The sequence below is a fragment of the Colius striatus genome, chromosome 29 (assembly GCF_028858725.1).
Source record: "Colius striatus isolate bColStr4 chromosome 29, bColStr4.1.hap1, whole genome shotgun sequence".
NCBI lineage: Eukaryota > Metazoa > Chordata > Aves > Coliiformes > Coliidae > Colius > Colius striatus.
The window spans coordinates 829,774-853,002 of NC_084787.1; the positions used below are offsets into that span (position 1 = coordinate 829,774).

The 23,229-nt window shown below is 59.5% G+C and overlaps 3 protein-coding genes across 10 annotated transcripts; 1 reads left to right on the plus strand and 2 right to left on the minus strand.

Moving 5' to 3' along the window:
• Positions 1-836: 836 nt before the first annotated feature.
• Positions 837-11,117, minus strand: GABPB2 (GA binding protein transcription factor subunit beta 2). 3 transcript variants are annotated; one of them, XM_062016336.1, is made up of 9 exons: positions 11,051-11,117; positions 9,511-9,573; positions 9,143-9,282; positions 8,339-8,506; positions 7,477-7,671; positions 6,975-7,125; positions 3,410-3,568; positions 1,983-2,116; positions 837-1,482 (listed from the first exon to the last, which is right to left on the minus strand). In XM_062016336.1, the coding sequence occupies exons 3-9, from the start codon at positions 9,248-9,250 to the stop codon at positions 1,183-1,185; spliced, it is 1,215 nt and encodes a 404-aa protein (XP_061872320.1). In that variant the 5' UTR covers positions 9,251-9,282; positions 9,511-9,573; positions 11,051-11,117; the 3' UTR covers positions 837-1,182. The 3 variants fall into 3 exon arrangements, with proteins under 3 accessions (XP_061872320.1, XP_061872319.1, XP_061872321.1); XM_062016335.1 differs by having other exon boundaries at positions 9,143-9,285; XM_062016337.1 differs by lacking the exon at positions 8,339-8,506 and having other exon boundaries at positions 9,143-9,285.
• A 1,113-nt stretch (positions 11,118-12,230) lies between these two features.
• MLLT11 (MLLT11 transcription factor 7 cofactor) lies at positions 12,231-18,700 on the minus strand. 4 transcript variants are annotated; one of them, XM_062016328.1, is made up of 4 exons: positions 18,429-18,700; positions 15,476-15,860; positions 14,930-14,979; positions 12,231-13,995 (listed from the first exon to the last, which is right to left on the minus strand). In XM_062016328.1, exons 2-4 carry the CDS (start codon positions 15,776-15,778, stop codon positions 13,719-13,721), a joined length of 630 nt encoding a protein of 209 aa, XP_061872312.1. In that variant the 5' UTR covers positions 15,779-15,860; positions 18,429-18,700; the 3' UTR covers positions 12,231-13,718. The 4 variants fall into 4 exon arrangements, with proteins under 4 accessions (XP_061872312.1, XP_061872313.1, XP_061872311.1 ...); XM_062016329.1 differs by lacking the exon at positions 18,429-18,700 and having other exon boundaries at positions 14,930-14,976; positions 15,476-17,479; XM_062016327.1 differs by lacking the exon at positions 18,429-18,700 and having other exon boundaries at positions 15,476-17,479.
• CDC42SE1 (CDC42 small effector 1) lies at positions 17,734-23,053 on the plus strand. Of its 3 annotated transcripts, none has more exons than XM_062016331.1 (6): positions 17,734-17,825; positions 18,808-18,948; positions 20,989-21,154; positions 21,237-21,347; positions 22,047-22,121; positions 22,196-23,053. In XM_062016331.1, the coding sequence occupies exons 3-5, from the start codon at positions 21,101-21,103 to the stop codon at positions 22,116-22,118; spliced, it is 237 nt and encodes a 78-aa protein (XP_061872315.1). In that variant the 5' UTR covers positions 17,734-17,825; positions 18,808-18,948; positions 20,989-21,100; the 3' UTR covers positions 22,119-22,121; positions 22,196-23,053. The 3 variants fall into 3 exon arrangements, with proteins under 3 accessions (XP_061872315.1, XP_061872318.1, XP_061872316.1); XM_062016332.1 differs by having other exon boundaries at positions 17,742-17,825; positions 18,870-18,948; XM_062016334.1 differs by lacking the exon at positions 18,808-18,948 and having other exon boundaries at positions 17,740-17,825.
• The last annotated feature ends 176 nt before the right edge of the window (positions 23,054-23,229 follow it).

The window sequence follows — 23,229 nt, forward strand, 5'->3', positions numbered from 1 at the left end:
GCATTTTGTGACATCTGCCCTCGATTTCCCAGTCTGGAGGCCGTGACAGGGGAAGCACAGGGTGAATCCGACTCCAAATCCCCCCCAGCCACTCTGCTCTCACACCCCAACATCAGCTCCAGCCCCCAGGGAAGGGGAGGGAGTGGGGAGGGGGCTGCTGGTCCTGGGTGAGAGCGAAGGGCTTTGTTCAGCCCTGGCTGGGCAGCACCAGGAGGGCGAAGGCGTGGGTGGGAAAAGCCCTGATGCAGCACAGTCTGTCCAGGGCCCCCGTGGGAGGTTATTTACCCGCTGCCACCAGCCCTGTGCTGCTGTGGATGACCAGAAAACAGCTGCTCTTGGCTTAAAAACCTCCAGCCCTGCTCTGGGGAAGGGCAGAGCAGCTGCATTTCAATTCCTTCCCAACCATGATGGGATCCAACCTCTGCTTGGGTCAGAGCCCACGGCACGTCCTCCCTCGTGCTTCCCCCTGCAGCAGCAGCAGCTGTAACTCTCCTGCCTCAGGCAGCACCAACAGCTTCAGGATTTTCTCTTTACTCATCCAATGGGGAAGTTTTGGAGGGACTTTTAGGTGAAATCGACCCTTTTCAGGGGAAGGCACAACACGGCCGTGGCGGCTGCTCAGCGTCAAAGTTCAGGCAGAAGGTCGAAGCCAAAGGGGAAGGATGTTCCCTGGCAGCTGGAACCATCAGCATGGGGTTGCTTCCATCCCAGCTCAAACACTCTGATGGGGGTTTTTAGTTCAAACAGCCCCATATTGTCCCTGCTGTGGGGAACAGGAGATGAAACGTGTGCTGGCAGCTGCTGAGGAGAGGCTGGAGCGATCAGTAACCAGGAACTGAGGCAAGGGGTACAGAATCCTTGTTAAAGGCCTCTCCAAAACAGCTTTTGGGCAAAGAAAAGAAGAGTTTAGAAGTCTTATTTATAAATACAGCTACAGAGGTTATAAATAAATGCACTTGGGTCCTCAAAAGGCAGCGAGGCTGGGGACTGGGGGGGAATCACTACCCTGAATCCTGGCAACGGGGACAAAACCAGGACAAAAAACATCCCCAAAGCAGCACATTGTTGGCTGAGCTGTGAGGTTTTACCTTGTGAGAAGACCCCCTCTGAGGGCAGCCCAGCTGCCCCAGGAGCCTTCCCATGGCCCACAGCTGGCTGTGTGGGATGGTGGTTGTTTAAACCTCACTTGTTCATGGGGTTTTTCTCAAAGTCTATTGAGCATCTTCCTCTGGAGCTGACGGTCTCCACGGCGGTGTCAGTCGGCTGCTCCGTTTCCAGCAGGGCCAGCACAGGTCCCTGGGTGTCTGCTGAGGCCACCAGCAAGGGCTGGGCCCCGGCTGTGCTGGGCCTGGCCATGGCCTCCAGCCTCAGGCGGCAGCGCTGCGCCTCGTGCTCCTTCTGCAGCAGCTGGCTGCGACACTCCTGCGCCTGCAGCTTCGCCTCCTGCAGCTGCTGCTGCAGCACTTCCCTCTCCACACTGTCCTGCAGGAAAGGAAAGGGTGAGCTAAGCACTCAGGGGAAGCCTCAGGGTGACAGGAGAGAACCCTGAGCCCAAAGCTTGCGAGCTATGGAAGGAACACGCTCTGCACTGTGCTGGAAAGGGGTTTGGGTCGAGCTCTGCTCAGCTGGGGAAGGCACAGGGGGGTGGGGAAGCACAGCCTGGCAGCAGGCAGGGAGGTGGGCTGGGGAGTTCTCTGGGATCCCACTGATGGATTTCAAAGGTTGCAAGTGGGTGTAAGCAAGAGGCAAGGGAAATAAAGAGCTATTAGTGCTGAAAGGTAGAGAGGCGATTGAGAGGAGCCTTCTTCCTCCTCTCAGTGGGGAACTCTGAGTGGGGAACTCTGAGCAGAGCTTGTCCCAGAGACTTCCCCCAGCTCATCTCTATTTGGAGAAGGTGTCAGCAGACCAGGAGCTGACAGCCTCAGCACAGCAGAGACAGAAACACCCAGGAAAACAGCAAAGATAGAAGCAGGAGCATCTACCTCATCTCCCTTCCAGCCATCTACATGCTCTTCCACTTTCTGCTTCTTGGCCAGTGGCTTCTCCCTGTCTTCTGCATCGTCTCTGTCCTCAGCACCAGACTCTTGTGCAGCCTGACCAGCAGGTGCAGTTAACTCTGAGAAATCCAAAGGTGACAAACGACACAGTGTGAGATCTGCTTTTGCACAGATGTTTCCCAAAAGGCTTCTCTGAATTCAGAGCACCAGCAGAGCTCGGGAGGAGACTTGTGGACTGGCAATGCTGAAGTCCTCCCAGAGAGGAGAGAAACTCTGGGTTTCCAGTTGTGTTTATTTAGGCCCAAAAACACCCTGGGAGTTCAGCACACTGGGGCTGACAGCTCTGAAACCAAAGATCTGGATTTCAGAAAACACAGGAGGTAAAAACTGTCCTTCTGAGGCCACAGTGACGCAGATAACAACAGAGAGAGGCAAAGTGAGAGGAACAGAAAGCTCTCCTCGAAACTTCCCAGGGCCAAGTGGCAGTGGCTAAGCTCAGAATCAGCTTTAAGCACACACCAGAGCTACAGACGTGCTGTAAATCCCCAGCCATGGGTTTCCAGCAGCAAGAATCAGCCCAGCCCAGGAGGAGAAAAGGCACCACGTGAGCTACTGGAGGTAGCTACCTAAACAGTTCTCCCTTTGTCCTCCTCAGACTGAGTTAGGAGCCAGGAATGATTTGCAGTAGTTTGGCAAATAGCTCTGCATAATTAAGAGCTTTGGTTAAGTTGCTTTCCAGGGGGGAAGTCTGCAGCCAGGATGAAGGGACATGGCCCATCTCCCACTGCAGAGCAACTCTGTGCCCTGAGCCTCTGTCCCTGCACCAGTTCATCCCAAGTCTGAGTGTCCCCAGGAAAAGAGCCGTGGGCAGCAGCTGAGGCTGATGAATTACAGCCCTGGGGGAGGCAGAAACTGCCTGTGCCCTGCTTTGTGACTTACATCTGCTTTGTAAAACTGGTAATTGTATCACCCCAGGCAAGTGCAGCAGAGCCACAGGAGGAAAAGGGGTGTTTAAGCTGGTGTTAATGGCCTGGTACAAAGTTTTATGAGAAGGATGGAGTGACTGAAGGGTGTCAGGCTGCAGCTCCACCAGCTGAGCTGAAGGAATCACCTTCACCCGGCTGCCAAAGAGACAACAGCGAACTTGGCACGTGCTGAGGGTGCTTGGTTTGAAGGCAAAGACCAAAACACTCAAGTGTAGCAGAGTGTATTAAGCTACAAACAAGTCTCTGGCAAGTTTTACTGCTGATGTAAACCCCACAGACAATTCAGCTCCTCCTGGAGCTCAGCAGCCAGGCCAGGCCCCGTCACACCACGGTGCTGACGAGCCAGCCCACAGCAGCCCAGTGGGCTTCAGGGCCAGGCTTTGATTCTGTGTGAGGTTAATCCTCCCCAGCTCAGCTCCTCCTCACCTTGCTGCCCATCCCTCAGGCTGAGGATGAAGGGCTGGCTGAGGCTGCCCAGGGGAACCCCGTCTGACACGATGGCGATGACGCGCTGCCCTCCGCTGCCAACCACGTGCTGGATGGCAGAGTCCATGGCGGTTGTTCCCGCTGCTTCCTCCGTCCTACCTTGACAAATAAGAGCCAAATAAAGGTCAGTGTTTCCTTCTCTCTTCCTTGAATAGAAACTGAAGTCTAGTGGAAAAGCTCAAGTAGGCAGGTGGGGACTCCTGGGGTGGCTGTTGGTGAGAAACAGCCCGGACATACAGAAAGGCTTTGCACGGGGATGAAAACAAGACCCCCTGCACCTTGGCAAAAGAAGCCCTGGAGTAAAGAGCTCTGGAGTGAAGCCAGTGTTTTCTGTGTGAATTAGCAAGTACCAGCACACAGGGATATTAATTAGATTAAAAAGCCTAGAGCTGGAGGCAGCTGTTAAGCAGACCTGGCTCTGCAAAGCCTCCTTCCACACAACCCTTCCCCCAGCCCCGCAGAAGACAAACCGCACGCCAAAAGCTCTCTGTGCCTCAGGAGCCCTGTCCACACCAGGAGGTTGTTTGGTTTGGCCAGATGACTGCAGCCAGGCTCAGCTCCCTGGGACACATTGACTGTCTGATTTCACAGCTCACACAAATAATCAGCGCTGCAAAGCCTGGGCTGCATCCTGCTCCCAGGGAGGAAACCGGGGGGGATGTGACCCGCTGCCCGTGCTCCGGGTGCCAGAGAGGAAGAGGCTCAAGCAGTCAGCAGCGTGGCACCAGCAGCCCTGCAGAGCTCAAGCTGCTGTGTCTAGGTTTGAGGGAAAGCACTCAGCTTTGGGGAACAGAAACGAATTCCCAGGTGAAAGGATTCTGCAAACTGTATCAGGTTCCTGAATCAGGTTAATTACACACAACACCCCACAAACACACGTGAAACAAACCCCAGCACAAGCAACGCCCAAACCTTTCCATGAGAAAAAGCTTTCCCTTTCCAGGAGAGGCTCAAAACACTCGCTGCCACCAACACTTCCCAGCAAACTGGGGACAGAAAGCCTTCCAGACAACGTCCTTCTTCGGCAAACATTGATCTGTGTTTATACAGCAAAGCAAACCCATGTTTTGGAGCTTTTGGGTCGGTTTTCTTCCCTTTCTATAGAACTGTTAAAGCACATCAAGAGCAACAACACTGTGCTGGCAAGGTGGTCAATAAAAATGAAGTTAATTAAAAGAACAGCAGCTGTTACCAATAACTGGGTTTAAATAAACAAAATTGACTCACTGCTTCACAGATATTTCTCCTCACTCTCACCCTGAAGGAAAGCAAATTCCTGTCCACATCTTCAGTTCCCTTCAATTTCCTACCAAGTGGTTGGCTACAACTATGCAGGTTTGAGGCTGGAACTATGCAAACTGGGGTTGTTATCTGACCTCTTTCCCCCACCTGTGTCTCTGAGCTGCAGAGTGCTGCTGAGGCTTCGGCGAGGGGCAAGCGCCGAGTTGGAGACCTGCACCATGGAGAGGTGTGAGCTGCCTGTGTGGGAGGGACAAGGGCAAACCAAAGAGGTGGCAGCACCCCTGTACCCCAAAGGCTAATAAAGCAGCCAGGATGGGACAATTTGGATCAAGGCACGGGGTATGAAGTGTTGCCTGGGCTCTGAGGGGGGGGGAGGGAGGCGGTTTTGGTGGGATACTTTAGGACAGACTGCACCCACTCTGGATACTTTAGGATGATTTGAAGTGGGTATTTAATTAGGTGTTTTCTGAATTGTTTAACAGAGAGAGCAGCAAATGTGAGCTGATTTGCTGCAGCTTTACTGTAAGAGCTCCAAGAGGGCAGGCTGGCTGCCAGGCTGGAGTCGGTCACTCAGGGCACACGGGTCCTTCCTCCCTCCCTCCCCTCTCAGGTTCAGCAACGGAAAGACCACGGTGACTGCAACGAGCTCTTGATGTGAACGAGATAAACAAGGCTCCTGGGTTCCAAAAAAACAATGTTTCTTCCTCCAATTGACCACACTAAGCATTATTCAAAGGCAGACTTTGTAAGAATGGAACAGGAAATTAGTTAAACGGGCGCAAACTCGGCGCACAAACCCCACAATTCCTCCTTAAAACAAGAGAGAGATCCTGTACCTCCCTGCCAGCACAGACAAATGGGCTGTGAGCACACAAAGGGAAGGTCGAGTTCCCCTGCCTTAACCCTTGCAACCTCTCTCCTCTCTTTCTCACAGGCTCTGGAGTTTATAAAGGTTCTTTGCAAGGGATGGAGCTTTCCCGGGGCCGTGGGCCAGGCGTGTGAGCACACCACAGGCCTGGCCACTGCTCACAGCAGCTGGGAAGCAGAATCTGTTCAGAACAAGCTCAAAACATTTGTTCCCACGTAAAAAAAAATACTTTTCCTCATAACAAAACACGTTGGGAATTTGAGGGAGGCAAGAAAAATGACTGGCTGTGTCAAATAAAGCCACGTTTTGTTCCAGTGAAGGCGCAGACCCTGATGCCCTCTTGTGGGACGCTGGGAAACACCCTCCTGGTGGGGTGAGAGCAGGAGACCTCGGCTGTTCCACACTGCCCAGCTGCTCCTGAGGCCTGAAGGGCCCTGGGGGGAAAGCCCTGGGTATTTCAGTCCAGTCACACGGGGTCAATAAGTGCTGAAAAGGGCGATTATGGGGTAGGATACATGAGGGGAGAGATGGGGATTTACAAGGTGAGCGCCAAGAGCTCATCTGCAGCTCTGCCTGTGGCCACTCACCCATCCACCACGGGACTTGGGCTGAGCAGCTTGCTTAGCCCAGCAGCAGAGAGGGGGTGGGATCAACTTCCACATCAAAGGAAGGAAGGTGATGGAAAAAGAAGAAGGATTTGAACTAAAGGGCTGTATTTGCAGCAGGACAGGGTCTAAGCAGGCTGGGAGCGTGTTTAAGCTGGACATCAGGTGTCTTCCAACAGCCTTTCAGTGGGATGTTGGCCTCTGTGACTCCCACCTGGCTCCCAGGCAGAGCCAAATCCATCTGCTGGGACCAAAGCATCACCCTGGGTAAAAACAACCCAAGTCTGACGCCCCTTTGAGCTTGCAGAAGGTGATGTTGTGAGCCTGTGACACTGCACTTTCCTCACAGATGGAAGAGGAAACAATTTCCTCACTCAACAACTCTATATGGCAAAGCCCCCACTCGGTGCTTGTAGCCAGGAAAGTACAAAGCAAACTGCTCCCTGAGCACCCTGCCCTGCTCAGGATCTGGCACAGACAGATTCCTCTCTCTTGCAATCAGCCAAATCCATTTTCTCAAGCTCAATTGCTTGTAGCAGACCTGGAGCAGCCTCACAGCTGAGCTCAGCAGAGCTTGTGGTGGAACCACCTTTATTGACACGAGCCACAAATCTGCTGTGTTACCTTCCAGAGCAAAAACATTCCGGGGGCAGGAAGCGTCAGCTGGGCGTGTTTGGCTCTATTTCCCCACTCTGCCTCTGTTGATGACCATGTGCCCTCTACTGGTAAGCAGCCCTGGGAGCTGCCTTCGAGATTTTGCCACTCAAAGTCATCAAAACAGTCAACTTACTTGAGGCTGATTTGGTGTTCACTGAAGAGATGAGCCCAGCGAGATCGAGAACATCCCCCGGTGAAAGGATGAGGGGTGAGGAGAGAGTCAGGCTGCTGGGGATGGGACTTGTCCTCTCTGAGTGACTGTTCACCTGGCTCTGCATTGCTTCCTAGGAAAGACAGCAGGGTCAGGCATGTGTTCATCACATCTTTGCTGCTATTTAGCATCCTTCCAGCATTGTAGGGGCAGATTATTTCTCTCTGCAGCAGGTCAGGGGCACCAACAGTGACACAACTGTCACCTCAACTTGGCAGCTTGCATTGTGGGTGTGGGATAAAACCCCATCAGCTGCTGAGCCCTGGCAGACACAGAAATAACCCCAACCTCGTTGTATTTCCAGTTCTCTCTGCAAACAGCAGCTGATGCCAACAGACCCAACTGGCATCTGCACCAGAGCAAAACGGATCCTGTTGGAGGGGGGTCAGACAATCACCAGCGAGTTTCTCCCTCCCCAACCTACCTGTAGCATTACCAGAGTCTCTGGGTTGTTCTTGTCCAAAGCAATATCAAAAGCTGACTTGTCAAACTTGCTGAAGGCGTGGACGTCAGCCCCGGATCTGATGAGCAGCTCCACGACGTCGGGGTGGTTGTGCTCCGCCGCCCAGTGCAGAGCCGTCATCTTCAGCATGTCCTTGGCATTGACATCGGCCCCGTTCTGAAACAGGGACCTGTCACCCCTCTGCAGCTCCTCCCCCTCTGCTCTGCCCTGAGGAGGCCTCAGCTGGAGTCCTGTGGCCAGGGCTGGGCTGCCCAGCTCAGGAGAGACAGGGAAGTGCTGCAGAGAGGCCAGTGCAGGGCTGCCGAGATGCTGAGGGGCTGCAACATGTGTGTGAGGAGGAAAGGCTGCAGCCCTGGGGCTGTTGAGCCTGGGGAACAGCAGCCTGAGCTCAGGGGCACCTCAGCAATGCTGCTCAGTCCCTCCAGGGTGGGTGTCAGGGGGATGGGGCCGGTGTTTGGTGTGTGGTGGCCAGGGACAGCACAAGGGGTGATGGGCACAGGCTGTAACACAAGAAATGCCACTAAAACCCAAGGAGCAAGTGCTTTGGTGCTGAGGGCAGGGAGCCCTGGGCCAGGCTGCCCAGGGAGGGTGTGGAGGCTCCTTCTCAGGAGGTTCCCAAACCCCCCAGGACACGTTCCTGAGCCCCCTGAGCCAGGGGAACCTGCTTCAGCAGGGGCTGGAGGAGCTCTGCAGGGCCCTTCCCACTCCCACCATCCTGTGATTCAAGGTGGTGCCTGCACAGCATTTAAACAGGGACGTCCCCCCTTAAGTCCAGGGATGATTCAGACTGTCCCTAAAGCCCCTCCTGAGGGACAGCCCTCACCCTAATGAGCAGGTCCACGACGTGAGCGTGTCCATCGGCCGCAGCCATGTGCAGCGGCGTCCGATCCACCTTTGTCCGGGCGTCTCTGCTGACCCCGGCCCGAAGCAGCACCTCTGCCGTGGAGTAGTGGCCATACTGGGCAGCGAGGTGAAGAGGTGAAGTCCCCAGCTGTGGGGGGTATTTAGGAGAGTTACTGGCTGTCCCCAGCAAGAGGAGGCAGCAGAAACCACCACAGGCATTACACTGACAAAGCCTCTGGAAGATGTTAATGTAAGCGTGGTGTTTTTCTGCCCCAGGAGTAAGGGGCTGCAGGTCCAGTCACTTTCCTGATGAACTTTTTAGGGATCTTTAAGTAATCTGACAACACAAAGACCAAAACATGCTTCTACTTCCTCCCCTGTGCCAAGTCCCTTTCCCACACCACAGCAGAACAGCTCTGCCACCTCAGCACCACGACAGATGATTTCACCTCTGCTCAGGAAAGGGCTCTGCGACCTCTTGGTGCAGTTAATCCCTTCATCCCACACAGCTACAAGTGAAGGAGTGTTAGACTAGGAAATGAAGACAACTGGTGATGGGAAAACCCTCCTGGCATCAGTGATGTACCTGGCACCCTCAGGCAGAGACCCATCCCCACACAAACCTGAGCAAGGCCCCAGGTTTCCAAGTGCTTTATCTGGAATCTGCTCCACCACAGAAATCCAGAGATGCATTTTCTACCAACCCAGTTGCCCTGGATCCTTTTCCCTGCTCCCATTTCCCCTCACGTGCTGTTGGCTCGGCCCTGAGAGCCCCCACACGTACCCAGTCAGTGGTGAAGGGAGCGCCGCTCGCCATCAGCTTCCTCACTTCGTCATCTTCGCCGTGACGAGCTGCTTCTAGCAACCTCTTCCCCAGGTCCACTAAGGACATCTTCACACATGGGAGCAAGGATGTGCCAAAAGCTGCTTTAAAAGCAAGAAATGGGAAGGCAGTGAGGCAGGGATGTTTCAAAGGTGCTGTACAACTACGGTCCATCTGGACACACCATCTTCCCTTAGAGAATCAGGCCCCACACAATCAATAAACAGGCATAAACAGGCATTGTTTCAGTTCCCTGACCCAAAAACATCAGGAGAAGGCAGCACATGGGCTCAGCAAACAGACCAGAGCTCCTGCAAACTCCCACCTACCTCAAGGGCGCCTTGCACGGACACAGACACTCGCCCATGTGGATCCTGTTCCAAGAGCAGATCCTACAAAAGCAACAGCAAAGCTGGTTGTGACACTGTTTCTATCCCTAATGGACCTTCATAACGTGATTGTACCTCAGAGACACTTTCTGACCCCAGCACCAGCCACACACATGGGGGGACGAGCCCAGCTCTGTGCTGGCTGAGGGTAAAACAAACCTCAGACCCTCCAGAGACTTGCTCAATGTCATAAAAGGCACAGAACCCAACAGACCTCACAGCAGTGTCCCCATATATTCCAAGCTACATCAGGCAGCACAGTGATGGCAACAGCCCCTTTCCCCAGCGCTGTGCCAGTCCTACCAAAGCCTGACTTTAAAGCCTTGCCCATTAACTCCTGGCTGACGCCCAGCACGTGGCTACAAACGAGCGTCTGTGCCAAGGGGCACCGAGACCAACAGCACTCAGCCCCTGCAGGGGCAGCTTTTCCCCTTCAATTACAGTTCTGTGGGAGAGTGGGCAGGCTGTGTGTGAGCTTATCGCCTCCCTCCACACACACACCCCGCTCCATCCCGCCTTGGGCTGTTATCACCTGAGGCTCACAGCCCCACTCGGACTTCACCCAGCACTCGGGACCTCTGATGTATTTACCATCAGACTACCACAACCCCTCCGACCCTTCAGGACTTTTCAGTTTGGGGGTTTTTTTTCCCCCTCTTTCTCCCTTCTCCAAGAGTTTTTACGTGTCCTTCCCGCTGCAAACACCTGCCCATGTCCCACACACGGCTGTGGCAAACCCTGCCTGGACACAGCCGGCCACCAGCTCCTGTGGCACCGGGGTTTTCAGCTCTTTTGGGGTAGAAAAGTGAAGCCGACACCAGTTTCTCCCCCTGTTACACGGCCCCTTTGCCGCTCGCTGTCTGGGAGCCTCCCGCTGCCTCCCCAGGGCCCGGGGCGCACGTCGCCCGTTACCGGCGGCAGCGACCACCGCGGACAAACCCCCCACGCCCCCTCCGAACCCTCCCCACGCACAGCTGCGCGGATCTGCCTCAAACCTCCCCAAAACCCCTCCCGAGCCCCCTCCCCACGCACAGCCTGCACGGATCTGCCTCAAACCTCCCCAAACCCCTCCCGAGCCCCCTCCCCACGCACAGCCTGCACGGATCTGCCTCAAACCTCCCCAAACCCCTCCCGAGCCCCCTCCCCACGCACAGCTGCGCGGATCTGCCTCAAACCTCCCCAAAACCCTCCCGAGCCCCCTCCCCACGCACAGCCTGCGCGGATCTGCCTCAAACCTCCCCAAAACCCTCCCGAGCCCCCTCCCCACGGGCCCCTCGCCCCCCCCCCCGGCCCCTCACCCTCCTTCCCGCCCAGACCCCCCTCAGGGCCCCCCGCGCCGGACCCCTCCGGGACCCCCAGGACACGGCCCGTCCCCATCGCCCCCAGCCCCTCAGGACAGGGGGTCCCTCACAGGGGGGTCTCTCTGACCCTCTCGGGGGTCTCCCCTCGCCCCCCCCCCCCCCCCCCCGGCCCCACTCACGCGGCGGCTCCTGCCCCCCCCCGCACGCGGCTGTTCCCGAACCAGGCGCCGCCCCCTCCGCTCCGCCCCTCCTCCCCGCGGCTGTTCCCGGCGCCAGGCGCCGCCCCCTCCGCTCCGCCCCTTCTCCCCGTGGCTGTTCCCGGAGCCAGGCACCGCCCCCTCCGCTCCGCCCCTTCTCCCCGTGGCTGTTCCCGGAGCCAGGCACCGCCCCCTCCGCTCCGCCCCGCCTCCCCGCGGCTGTTCCCGGAGCCAGGCACCGCCCCCTCCGCTCCGCCCCCCTTCTCCCGGCGGCTGTTCCCGCCCCTCCCGCCGCGCGGAAGCACAAAATGGCCGACCCGGAAGTGAGTCCAGGAGGCCATGGCGGAAGGATACCGCGAGAGAAGATAAAGACGGAACAATCCGCCGCTACCTCCGCCAAAAGAGTCCGCGGTGCCGAGGAAGGGCGGATCAGTCTTCCTCTCGTTCTGCCATAGGGATGACTTAGGGCGTTTCCCCTTTCCCCCGTTCTCTCCCCTCCCAGGGGTCTGGAGGAGGGCGGCGAGCGACGGGGAGACTGAAAAGGGGAATATTTTCTCTAGCGGAAGGACATTACAAAGAGACAGTGACGGCGGGAAAGTGATGCGCCGCTAAAGTTAGTTCCGGCAGAGGCGTTTTGGCGCCAGGTATAAAAGGCGCGGCGGCGCATCAATCTCCCCGGGCGCCGGTGGGCGCTTCTCGTGCGTGGAGGCCTTTTGCTCTCCCTGTCTCTATAAATGACTATAAAATACAGATATACACGCGTAAAATCGTCGTGTCTCTGTCTCCTCCAAGTGCTTTCCCATCCAGGATTGGTGTGCCATCACGAGAGAGCGCCCAAGCCCTTCCCCGTGTTGCTTTACCCCCTCAGGTGCCCTCAGCGTGTCTGAGGTGAAGGTGAAGGTGAAGCCTTGAGGCGTCTTTCTGGGGCATCTCTGGGACGTTTCCCTGTGTGGTTTGGAGAACTTGAAACAATACCCTGAACGTCCTTGAAATAACCCCTTGGGTTTCGTTTGTTTCTACTTTGAAAGCGTTTGCAAGCAGATGGGTTCGTGTTGTCCCGTCAGTGCTCCTGTGGAAAGATGTCAGGCCGTTGACTGACAAAGGACAGGAGCTGAGTTGATGCTGATGCACGTGGATCTGGGTGGGGGTTTACACATGGTTTTGAATCACTTTTATTTAAAGTTTCATAATAAATACTTCTGTGGGGTTCTGGTTTGTACCCCCGTCAGCTGGGAACACAGCAACCAAACAGCTCTGCCTGGGAGAGGTGAGATCTTTCACCTCCAGTTTAACATAGGTGCTTCATACTCAGCAGGCTGGGTCATTTCTGGAGGTCACAGCAGAGCTACCTTTCGTTTTCATAAAACAGGGCCAATTTTGCCAATATTTATCTCTTTTTGGGGTGCCTTTTAAGCTGCCTCAGCTTCCCACTGGCCACATACCCCTTTCTGAATCCTAGGACACTTTCGAGATGCTCCACATCACAACTTCACCCCACTTAAACCCAAATAAACCACATTCACAAGACAAACCAGTTACGTTCACTGTCCCAGTCTTGGGGGGAAAAAAAGGAGTTAGAAAGCCACAAGTGATTCAGAGTTGGAGAGTTTTTCTCCTCTCATTTTGAGTTGATGCTCAGAACTAAACCTCAGGTTGCAGAGGGCACGGCTGCAAACGTTCCCCTGGAAAATGCAAAGCTTCCATTTGAGTGAATGCAGCTTTTTTCTTTTCATTGTGATTTTTTAAAGGGGTTGGATAATTGGGTGGGGAACCAGAAATGTTTTCATGTCTGGGTAAGATGAGGCTAAATTCTCCATGTTATCTTTCAGCTCAGCCCCCCCGTGAGCTATCATGGACCACTCGGCTTCTGTCCCAGTCAGGACTCACATCTGGGATAAAGCACCTGGGGGAGGGAAAGAACAAGCGAGAAAAATAGCCAAATTTGGGGCAGTGAACATCCAGCCTTGACCCCACCAAACAAGGACAGAGCATTTCCCTGTGTGTTCACCCTCCTGGCCACCATTTCTCCCTCTTGAGCTCAAGCCACAGGGCTCAAAGAGATGATTTCTTTCAAGGGAGAGGTTTGTGCTCGTGTCCCAGGCACGTCCCTGCCTCTCCTACCTTTCATTCCCGAGGGGAAGGGCAGGGAGTGAAGTGGCTTCAGGAGAAACTGAGCCGGGGGAGCACAGAAGGTGCCTGTGAGAGGAGCAGGGACGATGCTCTCTGCCAAAACAAAGACAGTTCCCATCGGTCCTGCGCTGCTCCCTTTGCACTAATGAGTTTCTTTAAAAAGCACATGAAAAAAAACGAGCTCAAACTCTTGTCCCAGAGCACAGGGAGGCCCACGGTTACGTGCAGGGCAATGGGGTGGCTGTTTCTGCCCCTTCCCCTCGTATTTACCCCCCCGTGTTAACCCTCGCTGGCACCGCCGGGGTGTTTCCAGCAAGAGGGGAAGGTGGAGAGAGGTCGAAGCTTTGCCCCGTCACCATCGGGGCTGGAGAGAACGGCTGAGTTAATGAGCGACGGCAAAAAACTGCCCAGAAACACAAGAAAACAACCTCCAAACTGACAACTAAACCGAATCCTCGCATGCCTAGCGGAGACAGAAAGGGCAAGGGGCGGGGGGTGAGGAGGGGCAGAGGGGAAGGCTTCAAATGAGGTCGAAATCTAACGAGCTGATGCTGGCGATGGGAGCTCTCCAGAAGTTAAAGGTGTTGAATTGCAGCAGACTGTCCTCTTCTGCCGACATGTCCTGGCTGAGCTGGCCCCGCTCACCGCTGAGCTTGCCCAGCCCTCCTTTGGGCTTGTACAGGGCCACGTCGCTGAGCCCCAGACCCTCCAGCTCAGCCAGGTCCAGCCGTGGGATCGGCATCCTCCAGTAGATGAAGGAGTCGTACTGGCTGCTGATGGTGTCCAGCATTTTCGGGCTGTGAAGGCGAAGGAAGGGGGTTGGGGGGGAGAGAAAAGCTCTGCCAACAGCACAGGGCTTGCCCCAGCGTGGCTGAAGCTCTCACGTTCATTAAACCCCCGCAGGATACCCACCCCCCCTAAAGAAAAAGTGATCAGTGAGGGGAGAGAGTGTAGTGTCGGGGGTGGTGGGTGGCTCTGGGTGGGTCACAATGAAGACTTGAGCCCTGCCACCGGTTTCTCCGTGGCCTTGGTCATGGTTCTTCTCTGAGCTGTCATTTGGAGGCGTGTGCAGTGGGATGTGTCACCCCCGTGCCTCAGCTTCCCCAGCGGCACAAAGGGAAGGGCGGGCTGGAAGGCTGAGCTGAGGATTGGCCCCTTCCCACCTGCATCTCCCGACACCTGCAGAAACCGGCAGCCAAATGCACCCTTTTCCCACCAAACTATGCACCAGGGTCTCACCCTCTCCCAAGCGAGGGGGGCTCCCTGTCCCTGTGCATCCCCCGCAGAGCCCACACCACCCTCCCTCCTCAGCCTTCATCACATCTCCCCGGGGGACCGTGGACGAACCCTCTGGAAGGGGCTGGAAACAGCATCTCCCGGCGTTGCCATCACAGCCCCCACACCCCCGGAGCCGTGCCATCCCCCTCCGTGCCGCAGAGCCCCCCCCTCCAACCCCACCCCAGCCCACCCAGAACGGGCAAAGAGCAGGAGGGGGACGTCGTGGAGCGTTTTTTCCCAGCCTCAGCTGAGTCACGGCCGCGCTGACTCGCGTTTTCTCCCTGGCAGGATTATGTCACTGGGCTCCACGCTTTTGGAGAGTGAGATGGGGCCGGGGCGGGTGGGGGGGGAGTGAAAATACCAACTGGCCGACCCAAAATATCCTCCTTCGCTCGCTGATTGCCCCGGTTTGAGCCCTGGGAATCAGAATCCTAAAGGCTGATTCAGACATACCTTGACTCACGCCCTCCCTCGCTCCCCGCCCGGCGACTGGGGACCGCCTGCTAAATTTAAGACTCCCGATGTAAGTCAGAGGCTCTGAAAAGCTCCTGTGTCATCCCCCACACACCCCCCACCCGGGGTAAAAATGAAGCCACAGGGCTCTGAAATAGCCCTTTATTCCTGGGGGTGACACCTCTCTGCACCCCAGCAGTGGATTATTGAATGGTGACAGATGTGGCGGACGATGGATTTTAAAGCTTCAAAAGGGGGAAAAGGGAGTTTGGAGACAGGGAATTCAACGTGAAATTATCTAGAAAAGGCGATTACTTGGGGAAAAATCCCCCCTGGGTTGTGTGTCACCCCCAAAGAGGAGCATCTCCCCTGGCATCAGCCCGGTCCGGTTGTCTCAGGAGGACAAAACCACCTTCATCCCCTGAATTCCCACCGGCTGATGTTTAATTCCCCCTCCAAATAAAAACAATCCTGAGGTGTCAACGCCCCTAAACCCCCTTCTCCAACCTCTTGCTTTTCATCCCCCTCCCATCCTCCATCCCTTACCTGCGGGCGGATGGAGGGACGGGCTCGGTGCCGCTCGGGCTCTTTGTGCTGCGAAGCCGCGGGCGTTGCTTTTGTCTGCTCTGGCGTCCGGGTCTGCAATGCAGCCCCTCGAAACCGCTCGATCAATTCCTCTTCGTCGTAGCGGGGAAGGGAGGGAGTGGAAGGAGGGAGGGAGGGAGGGGGGAGACGGCGGGCAGATGAATCAGCGGCTCCCAGCCGCGCCGGGGGAGGGGGATGCGCGGGAGGGGACCCAGCGCCCGCACGCGTGGAACTGACAGAGGGTGCGAGATTTCCCGCAGTCATCCTCGATTCGCTCCCCGGATCGGTGTTTGAGGGGGTGATAACAGATGGTTTTCAGCCCCCGAGCAGCTGGTGAAGGTTTTACCTGTGTGTTAGGAAACGGGGGGTGCTGCGGTACCCCCAAAGTGTGGGGCTGCGGGGGGGGCACTTGGCAGGTCCAGCACAGGGGGGTTGGTGCAAAAACACCCAGAGGAGGGGGTTGGGGTGGGGGTTTTTTTGAGGCATTGCCAGGTCTGGAGGTGTTTGGTCCTGCTGCTGCACGGCAGAAATGTCTCTGCTTTGTGCCTGAAGCCAGAGATGGGGCTGGGAATAGGAGAGAGACACCCAGAGCAGGGGAAGGGCTGGAGCCCCACTGCCCCCTGTCCCCAGCACGGGCACGACCACAGCCCCTGTGCCCACGCAGCAAAGAAAACCCCAAAGCAACCCCCTCCAACCTGTGAATGTCCCAGCCCCCGCTGAGCCCCAGACACCCTTTTTGGGGGGCACAGGCCAAATCCACACACCTGAGGGGCTGAGAGCTGCCCTCGCTCCCCTCTGCCCTGGGCTTTGCTCAGGATCAACATTCCTTTGGGGCTTTGGGGGGTTTTTCTCCCTGTTCCTCCCCATGCCCTGTGTGTGTGGCTCACTTCTGCTGGTGCCAAACCCTTTTGCCAGCACTCAGCTTTCAGCTGGGCTATTTCTGCCTCCTCCTCCTCCTCCTCCTTCTCCTCTCCATGAGCCAAGACGATCCCATATCCTCCACTCCCAAACAGACCCGCTCTCAGCTCAGCCTCGCAGGGAAAATGCCAACCAGGGGCCTGGCAGAGGATTCTGATCCCTGCAGGGGTTGAGTTGCTGTGTTTTGGGGGATCCTCGGGGCTGTGAGGTGCAGCTTGGCTGGGCAACTCCTTAGGGAGCTGGATGTGACCCATCTGATCCCTTCTCCTTGGGGTGAAAGGCCTGGGACCAGGCTCCAGACCCCACTGGGGCAGATGGTGATGTGGGGTCTCTCTGCACCATGGGGACTCAAATCTCTTCTCTGCAGCAGCTTTGGACCCAGACCCAGCAGACACATCACCAGGGGAAGCTGCAGCGGGGGACAATGTCCTCTGGCAGCACGAGGAGCCAAAAAAAAGGGCTCTTCAGCTGCACCAAGGGCTGGAACACTCGGGGTATTATCAGCCAGCGGGACAGAGCCCGAGTGAGCGGGGACAGTGTGGCCTTGTTCGGGATTCCCGCAGTGGGAGCCGTGAGGACGGGTGGGATCTGGGGGCTGACGCGGGAAGGGACGTTCTGGGGCTCACCCGGGGGTGTCCCCTGCTTGGATCCCTCTGAGTGGGCTGGGGACACGCAGGATGGGACCCTTTGGCTGGTGTCTGGAGCTGCTGCTGTGGCTGGTGCTGGGTGTTGTGCAAGGGGAAGGGCTCTGAGCTGGAAGTGGTGCAAGGCTGCGGGGTGACCCAGGGCTTTCCACCCTTCCTGCTGCTTCTGTCCCCTGACTGAAGCAAAGTGGGGAGCAAATGGGGGTGTAACTGGCGAGGACCCTCAGCCTGCCAGGACCCTGGGCACCCCCAGCCACGGAGGGCTCTGCTGAGCCCCCGGACCCCCAAGCTGAGCAGCCTCAGGACCCTCTTGCCATGCCTTGGGTTGTGCCAACCCTCGTAGCCCCCCCGGGGACCCTCATCCTTACCAAGACCCCCAGGAACCCTGCCTCTGCCACAGACCCCTTACCAAGCCCCCAGGCATTGCCCATTCCCTGGACCCCATCCCTGTGACCCCCCAATCCCTATCCAGACCCCCTCAGCTCTCCCGTGACCCCGAGCACTCCCAGCCCTGCGGCGACCTCACAGCTGTCCCGTGACCCCGAGGACCCCCATCCCTACGGGACCCCCGATCCCGTCCGGACCCGCCCCCCGCGAGCCGGGCGCGGCCGCTGCAATGCCGGCGGCCGCCGGGGTGGGAGCTGTGGCCGCGGGCCGGGCCGGGCCGAGCCGGGCGGCGGGGATCGCCGCGTCCCGCACCCGCCGGGCCAGGCCTGCCCGCAGCCGGCACCGCGCCGGGACCCGCTCAGGTAACGGGGCCGCGACCACCGCCCGTCCCCAGCCCGGCCCGAGGGAAGCGACCCCCGAAAGCAGCGCGGGGAGGCGGGAGGGCGCCGGGGGCGGCGCCGGCACGGGGCGAGCGGCGGGAGGCTCCTTCCCTTGCAGCCCCCTGCTCGGATCCGGGGGTCCTGCCGGGACCCCCAACCCTACGGGAACCCCGAATGCCACCGGGACGCCTCAGCTCTGCAGGGATCCCCTTCTCCCCCCCAGCCCCATCGGGACCCCCCAGTCGTACCGGGATCCCGAACTCTAACCGGGACCCCCCCAAAGCCCTGCCGGGACCCGCCAGCCCCAGCGGGACCCTCAGCTCCACCCGCTCCCCTCCAGCCCCGTCGGGACCCTTCGGTTCTCGACCCCACCAGGGACCCCCCAGCCTTATCGGGACCCCCTAACCTTACAGAGACCCCCCCCAGCCCCACCAGGACCCCTCAACCCTACCGAGACCCCCCAGCTCCACCGAGACCCCCCCATCTGCGCCGAGACGCCCCCCAGCCTTAAGGTGACCCCCGAGACCCCCAGCCCCTCCGGGGACCCCCCAGCCCTACCACCACAGCCCACCCCCCAGCACCCACCGCTCCGGTCCCATGCCAAGGGGCTTCTCCTCCCGCTTTACCGCCCCATCCCGGGGGTCCCAGCCCGGCAGCCGAGGGGGTCCGCGGGGGTCTCATCCAGCACAGCCCCAGCCCCACACGCTGCCCTCTCTTCCGAGCTGGGGTGGGCAGTCTCAGGGTGCCCGGTGTGCAGTGCTGGGGGGCCTGGCGGTGGCCCCCTGCCCGTGGCAGCTGCGGCCAGTGCCGCCGGTGACGCAGAGCCGTGCCGAGCGGTGCTTTCCCAACAGGGAAGTCATTTTGTGTGTGTGTGTGTTGGTGCGGGCCGGGCCCTGCAGCCGCCCTCCCCGGGGCCAGGCCCCGGTGCCCAGCCGGGGCTGAGACCGGACACAACTCATTGCAGGGGTGGGCGAGTCGTGAAGGGTGTGTGGGGGGGTCCGTTCTTCCCTCCCCGCTCCCCGCCAGGAGCCGCGGCCCGCGGGACCCAGCGCCGACAGCACAGAGCCGGCCCCAGCCCTCAGCCTTCGCCAGGACCTGAGCCGCGGTGGGTGCTGCTGGGGGGGTTGTGGGGCAGGGAGGAGGGGGCCGAGTGTGGGGCTGGGACGTGGCGGCAGCTCCAGCCCCTTTGGGGTTCAGAGGCAGTCGCTGGAGGCTCGTGGTGGTGCCTCAGCTGAGCCCACGCCGGGGGCTCCCCGTGGAGGCTGTTCCAGCGTCCTGGGCACTGGTGGCGATGCCAAATTTGGGGGCTTCCCCCCCCCCCCTTCCTCTCTGCCAAGGCCTTTCCGGAGCTGCCAGATCCGGCAGCGGGCCGGGGCGTGATGGCGGGGCCGGCGCCGGCAGCCTCATTTCCTAAGGAAACCGGGCAAGAAAGACAAGGCAGCCCCCCCCCACCCCCCTGCCCTGCTCTGTCCGTCTGTCCGTCCGTCTGCAGCCGGGGGGGGGGGGACAGAGGCCGGGGGGCTGCCGTGGGCACGGCCCCGGTTACACCACCCCGGACGTGTCACAACCTGCCCGTTCTCAGCAGCCGTGACGGCAGGGGGAGCTGCTGCCGGGGGCTGGGTGAGAGCCGCCGGGGGCTTTGTGAGGGGGGGGCTTTGGTCGTGCCTCAGCCTCCACGCTGGGGTTTAGCACCAGGGTGGTGCTGGAGGAGGAGGGAGCACGGCCGGCACCCACCGCCCTGCGTGCCCTGATGCCACGGGGATGGGCTGCAGGGTCACCCCGAGGCCTGACCCGGCTGTGATGCAATCCCTGGGGGTAAGAGCAGCCAGGGCAGGGGGTCACAGCCCGTTGTGGGGGGCTGCTTGCCCCGGCCCCCCCGTGCCTGCCGGCCTTTCCCCTCCCCGCCGCGGGCAGGGAGCGCCGGCAGCCGCCGTGGACTTTGCACCCGCGCAGGGGCAGTGGCAGAGCTGGTCCCGTGTGCCGGCGTGGTGGGGGTCTGGCACCTCGGCACACCCCTGCCAGCCCCCCGCCGCCAGCACAGGGACTGTGTAGTGCCCGATGCGGGGTTGTGCTCAGGCTGTGGCCCTTCCTGGGGGGTGTTGCCCGCTGCCGGGTGCTTTTGCAGCGGCAGAGCTGCATCTGCCCGGGCCGGGGGCAGGAGCACCCGTGTTGGGGCTGAAGCCCCCCTTGGCTACCCCAGCTGGGGTTCTGGGGCTGTGGGGTACAGTCCCACCAGCCAGGCAGAGCCCCTCTTTATTTTCTGCCCCCTCTCCTTCTCGAGCTGGAGCGGAAGAGCTCAACCTCCGGCCCCTGCTCAGAAAGGACGGGATATTTATAGCTGCCTGGCTCAGGGAGTTGGGATTTGCCACGGCTGCCTCTGCCTCCTGTGCCCCCCCCTCCTGCCACAGCACCCCTCAGCTGCATCCTGCACCGGGGCACCATCCTGCCCTGGCCCTGGGGACAACTCTGTGATGCCCAGGGTCCCTTGGGGGTCTCTGTGTAATGCCTGGGGTCTCTTGGGGATCTCTCTGTGATGCCCAGGGTCCCTTGAGGGGGTCTCTGTGTGATGCCTGGGGTCTCTTGGGGGTCTCTCTGTGATGCCCAGGGTCCCTTGAGGGCGTCTCTGTGTGATGCCTGGGTTCTCTCAGTGATGCCTGAGGTCACTTGGTGTTTTTTGTGCAATGCCCAAGGTTTCTTGGGGGTCTTTGTGCAATGCCTGGGATCCCTTGGGGGTCTCTGTGTGATGCCTGGGGTCTCTTGGGGGTCTCTCTGTGGTGCCTCAGGTCCCTTGGTGGTCTTTGTGTGCTGCCTGAGGTCTCTTGGGGGTCTCTCTGCCATGCTCGAGGTCTCTGTGTCATGCCCAAGGTCCCTTGGAGGTCTCTGTGTGCTGCCTGAGGTCTCTTGGGGGTCTCTCTGCCATGCTCGAGGTCTCTGTGTCATGCCCAAGGTCCCTTGGAGGTCTTTGTGCGATACTTGGGGGTCTCTTTGGGGGTCTCTGTGCAATGCCTGGGGACCCTCAGCGTCTCTGTGCAATGCCTGGGGTCCCTCAGGGGTCTCTGGGTCCATTTTGGTCCATGGGAAGCAGATTTGGGGTTGATTTGGGGAGCGAGGAGCAGAGGCATCACCCTTCCCTTCACCCCCACAGCCGGCTGCTCCTCTCCAGGCCGTGTCACCCCGAGCAGGTCCCCATGGAGTGACCCCACGGGGGGTCTTTGTGCCGGCGTGGTGGGGGGGAGCTGCCCACTGCCACCACCACCATGAGCGACTTCTGGCACAAACTGGGCTGCTGCGTCGTGGAGAAGCCACAGCCCGTGAGTAGCTTCAGCCTGATCCGCCCCTGGGGGGTGGGTTTGGGGGCCTGAGGGGGGGCTCATGGCCTTCATCCACTTGCAGAAGAAGAGGAGGAGACGGATCGACCGCTCCATGATCGGGGAGCCCATGAACTTCGTCCACCTGACACACATCGGCTCTGGAGACATGGCTGCAGGCGAAGGGCTGCCCATGGTACCCCGTCCTCGCCCGGCTGGGGGGCGCTTTTGGGGGTGCTGGGTCTCATGGGTGGGTGGGGGGGGGCATTTTTGGTGTGCTGAGCCTCAGCCTCGGGAGGTGGGTATCACTTGTGGTGGTGGAGTCTGATGGTTGGGTGCTGGGCGTTACTCTTGGGGTGCTGGGTGCTGCTTTTGGGATGCTAGGTGTTGCTTTTGGGGTGCTGGGTGTTACTTTTGGGGTGCTGGGCATTGCTTTTGGGATGCTGAGTGTTGCTTTTGGGGTCCTGGATGTTGCTTTTGGGGTGCTGGGTGCTGCTTTTGGGATGCTAGGTGTTGCTTTTGGGTGCTGCTTTTGGGGTGCTGGGTGCTCCTTTTGGGATGCTGAGTGCTGCTTTTGGAGTGCTGGGCATTGCTTTTGGGATGCTGGGTGTTGCTTAAGGGGTGCTGGATGTTGCTTTTGAGTGCTGGGTGCTGCTTTTGGGGTGCTGGGTGTTGCTTTTGGGATGCTGGGTGCTGCTTTTGGGTGCTGCTTTTGGGGTGCTGGGTGTTGCTTAAGGGGTGCTGGATGTTGCTTTTGAGTGCTGGGTGCTGCTTTTGGGGTGCTGGGTGCTAGGGGAGTCTCCTGGTTGGGTGGTGGGGCTCAGGGGGTGAGGGGTGGCCGTGGTGGGTGAGGGGTCTCGCCGTGGTGACGCCACATCTCCACACCCTCCCCCAGACCGGCGCCGTGCAGGAGATGAGGTCCAAGGGCGGCCGGGAGCGACAGTGGAGCAACTCCCGGGTCTTGTAGCGTGTGAGTAGAGGGCTGGGGGCACCCACCGAGGCACCCACCCTCCCCCCTGTAACCCACCCTCTCGGCTTTTGCAGATTCCTGGCTTTTTTAGCCCAAACTTGAACTGCCCAAACCCCACCTGGAGAGGAGCCGCCGCCGAGCGATCGGACCCCGCGGTAACTTATGCAGAGAGCTCCTCACCCGCTGCCCGGCGCCTTCTGGTCGTCACCCCCGTCCCCAGCCAAGCCCCTGCCCCGGAGGCACCGCGGGGAGGGGCCGGGGCCGTCCCCCCCCACCTCCTGCCCCGACCCTTGTGCCTGGAGGACGCCCCAGGAGCTGCCGGGTGCAGCCAACATGTGCCAAACCCTCCCCGTTGTCCCCTTTTGCCGCTGCTGGTCACCCCCCAGGGCCCCTCCGGGCACCCCCTCGGGGCCGTGGCGAGGCCGGTCCTGGCTCAGGGGCTGATTTTGGGGCCGTCCCGACGAGCAAAGCCGGGGTGAAAACCCCTGACCCGGGGGTGTCTCACACTCCCCCTGCCCCCAGCCCGCGGTGCCGCCACACACCGCCGCCTTCCCTCGTTTTTTAGGATGCATTTGGGTGTTTTTTAGTCACAAGCCCCAGCCAGGCAGCACCAGCCACCCCGGGGGCAGCACCAGGGCTGGGGGCAGCACCAGGGCTGGGGACGGGGGGCTCAGCTCCGCCCCGGCCGAGGCAGGACGGGGCCTGAGCCGAGGAGGAGCTCGGGCTCCCGAATTCGGGTGCGGGTGTAAATAGTTGAAGGAGCTGCCGGGCTCTTGGGGGGGTTTCAACGTGCTGGGGGGTCCTGGCGGGCGGCTGCCGCGTCGTGCCGCGATGTGCCGCTGAGAGCCACGACGCTCCGGCCGCTTTTCCTTCTCTTGGGGAGGGGAAAGCAACCCACCCTTGAAATAAAAACCCTTGTGCTGGCCCCAGGAGCGTGGCCCCGGGCTCCTTCCCACCGCAGCTGAATCCGGCAGGGGAAGCTGAGCCCCTGCCACACACCCCGGGAAAAGGTGGGGAGGGGGGGTTCAGCCCCTGAGATGCCCATGGGGAGGGTGAGGGCTGTGCTGGGGGACCCCCGGGGTGAGGGGGACGGAGCCAAAGCTGCTGT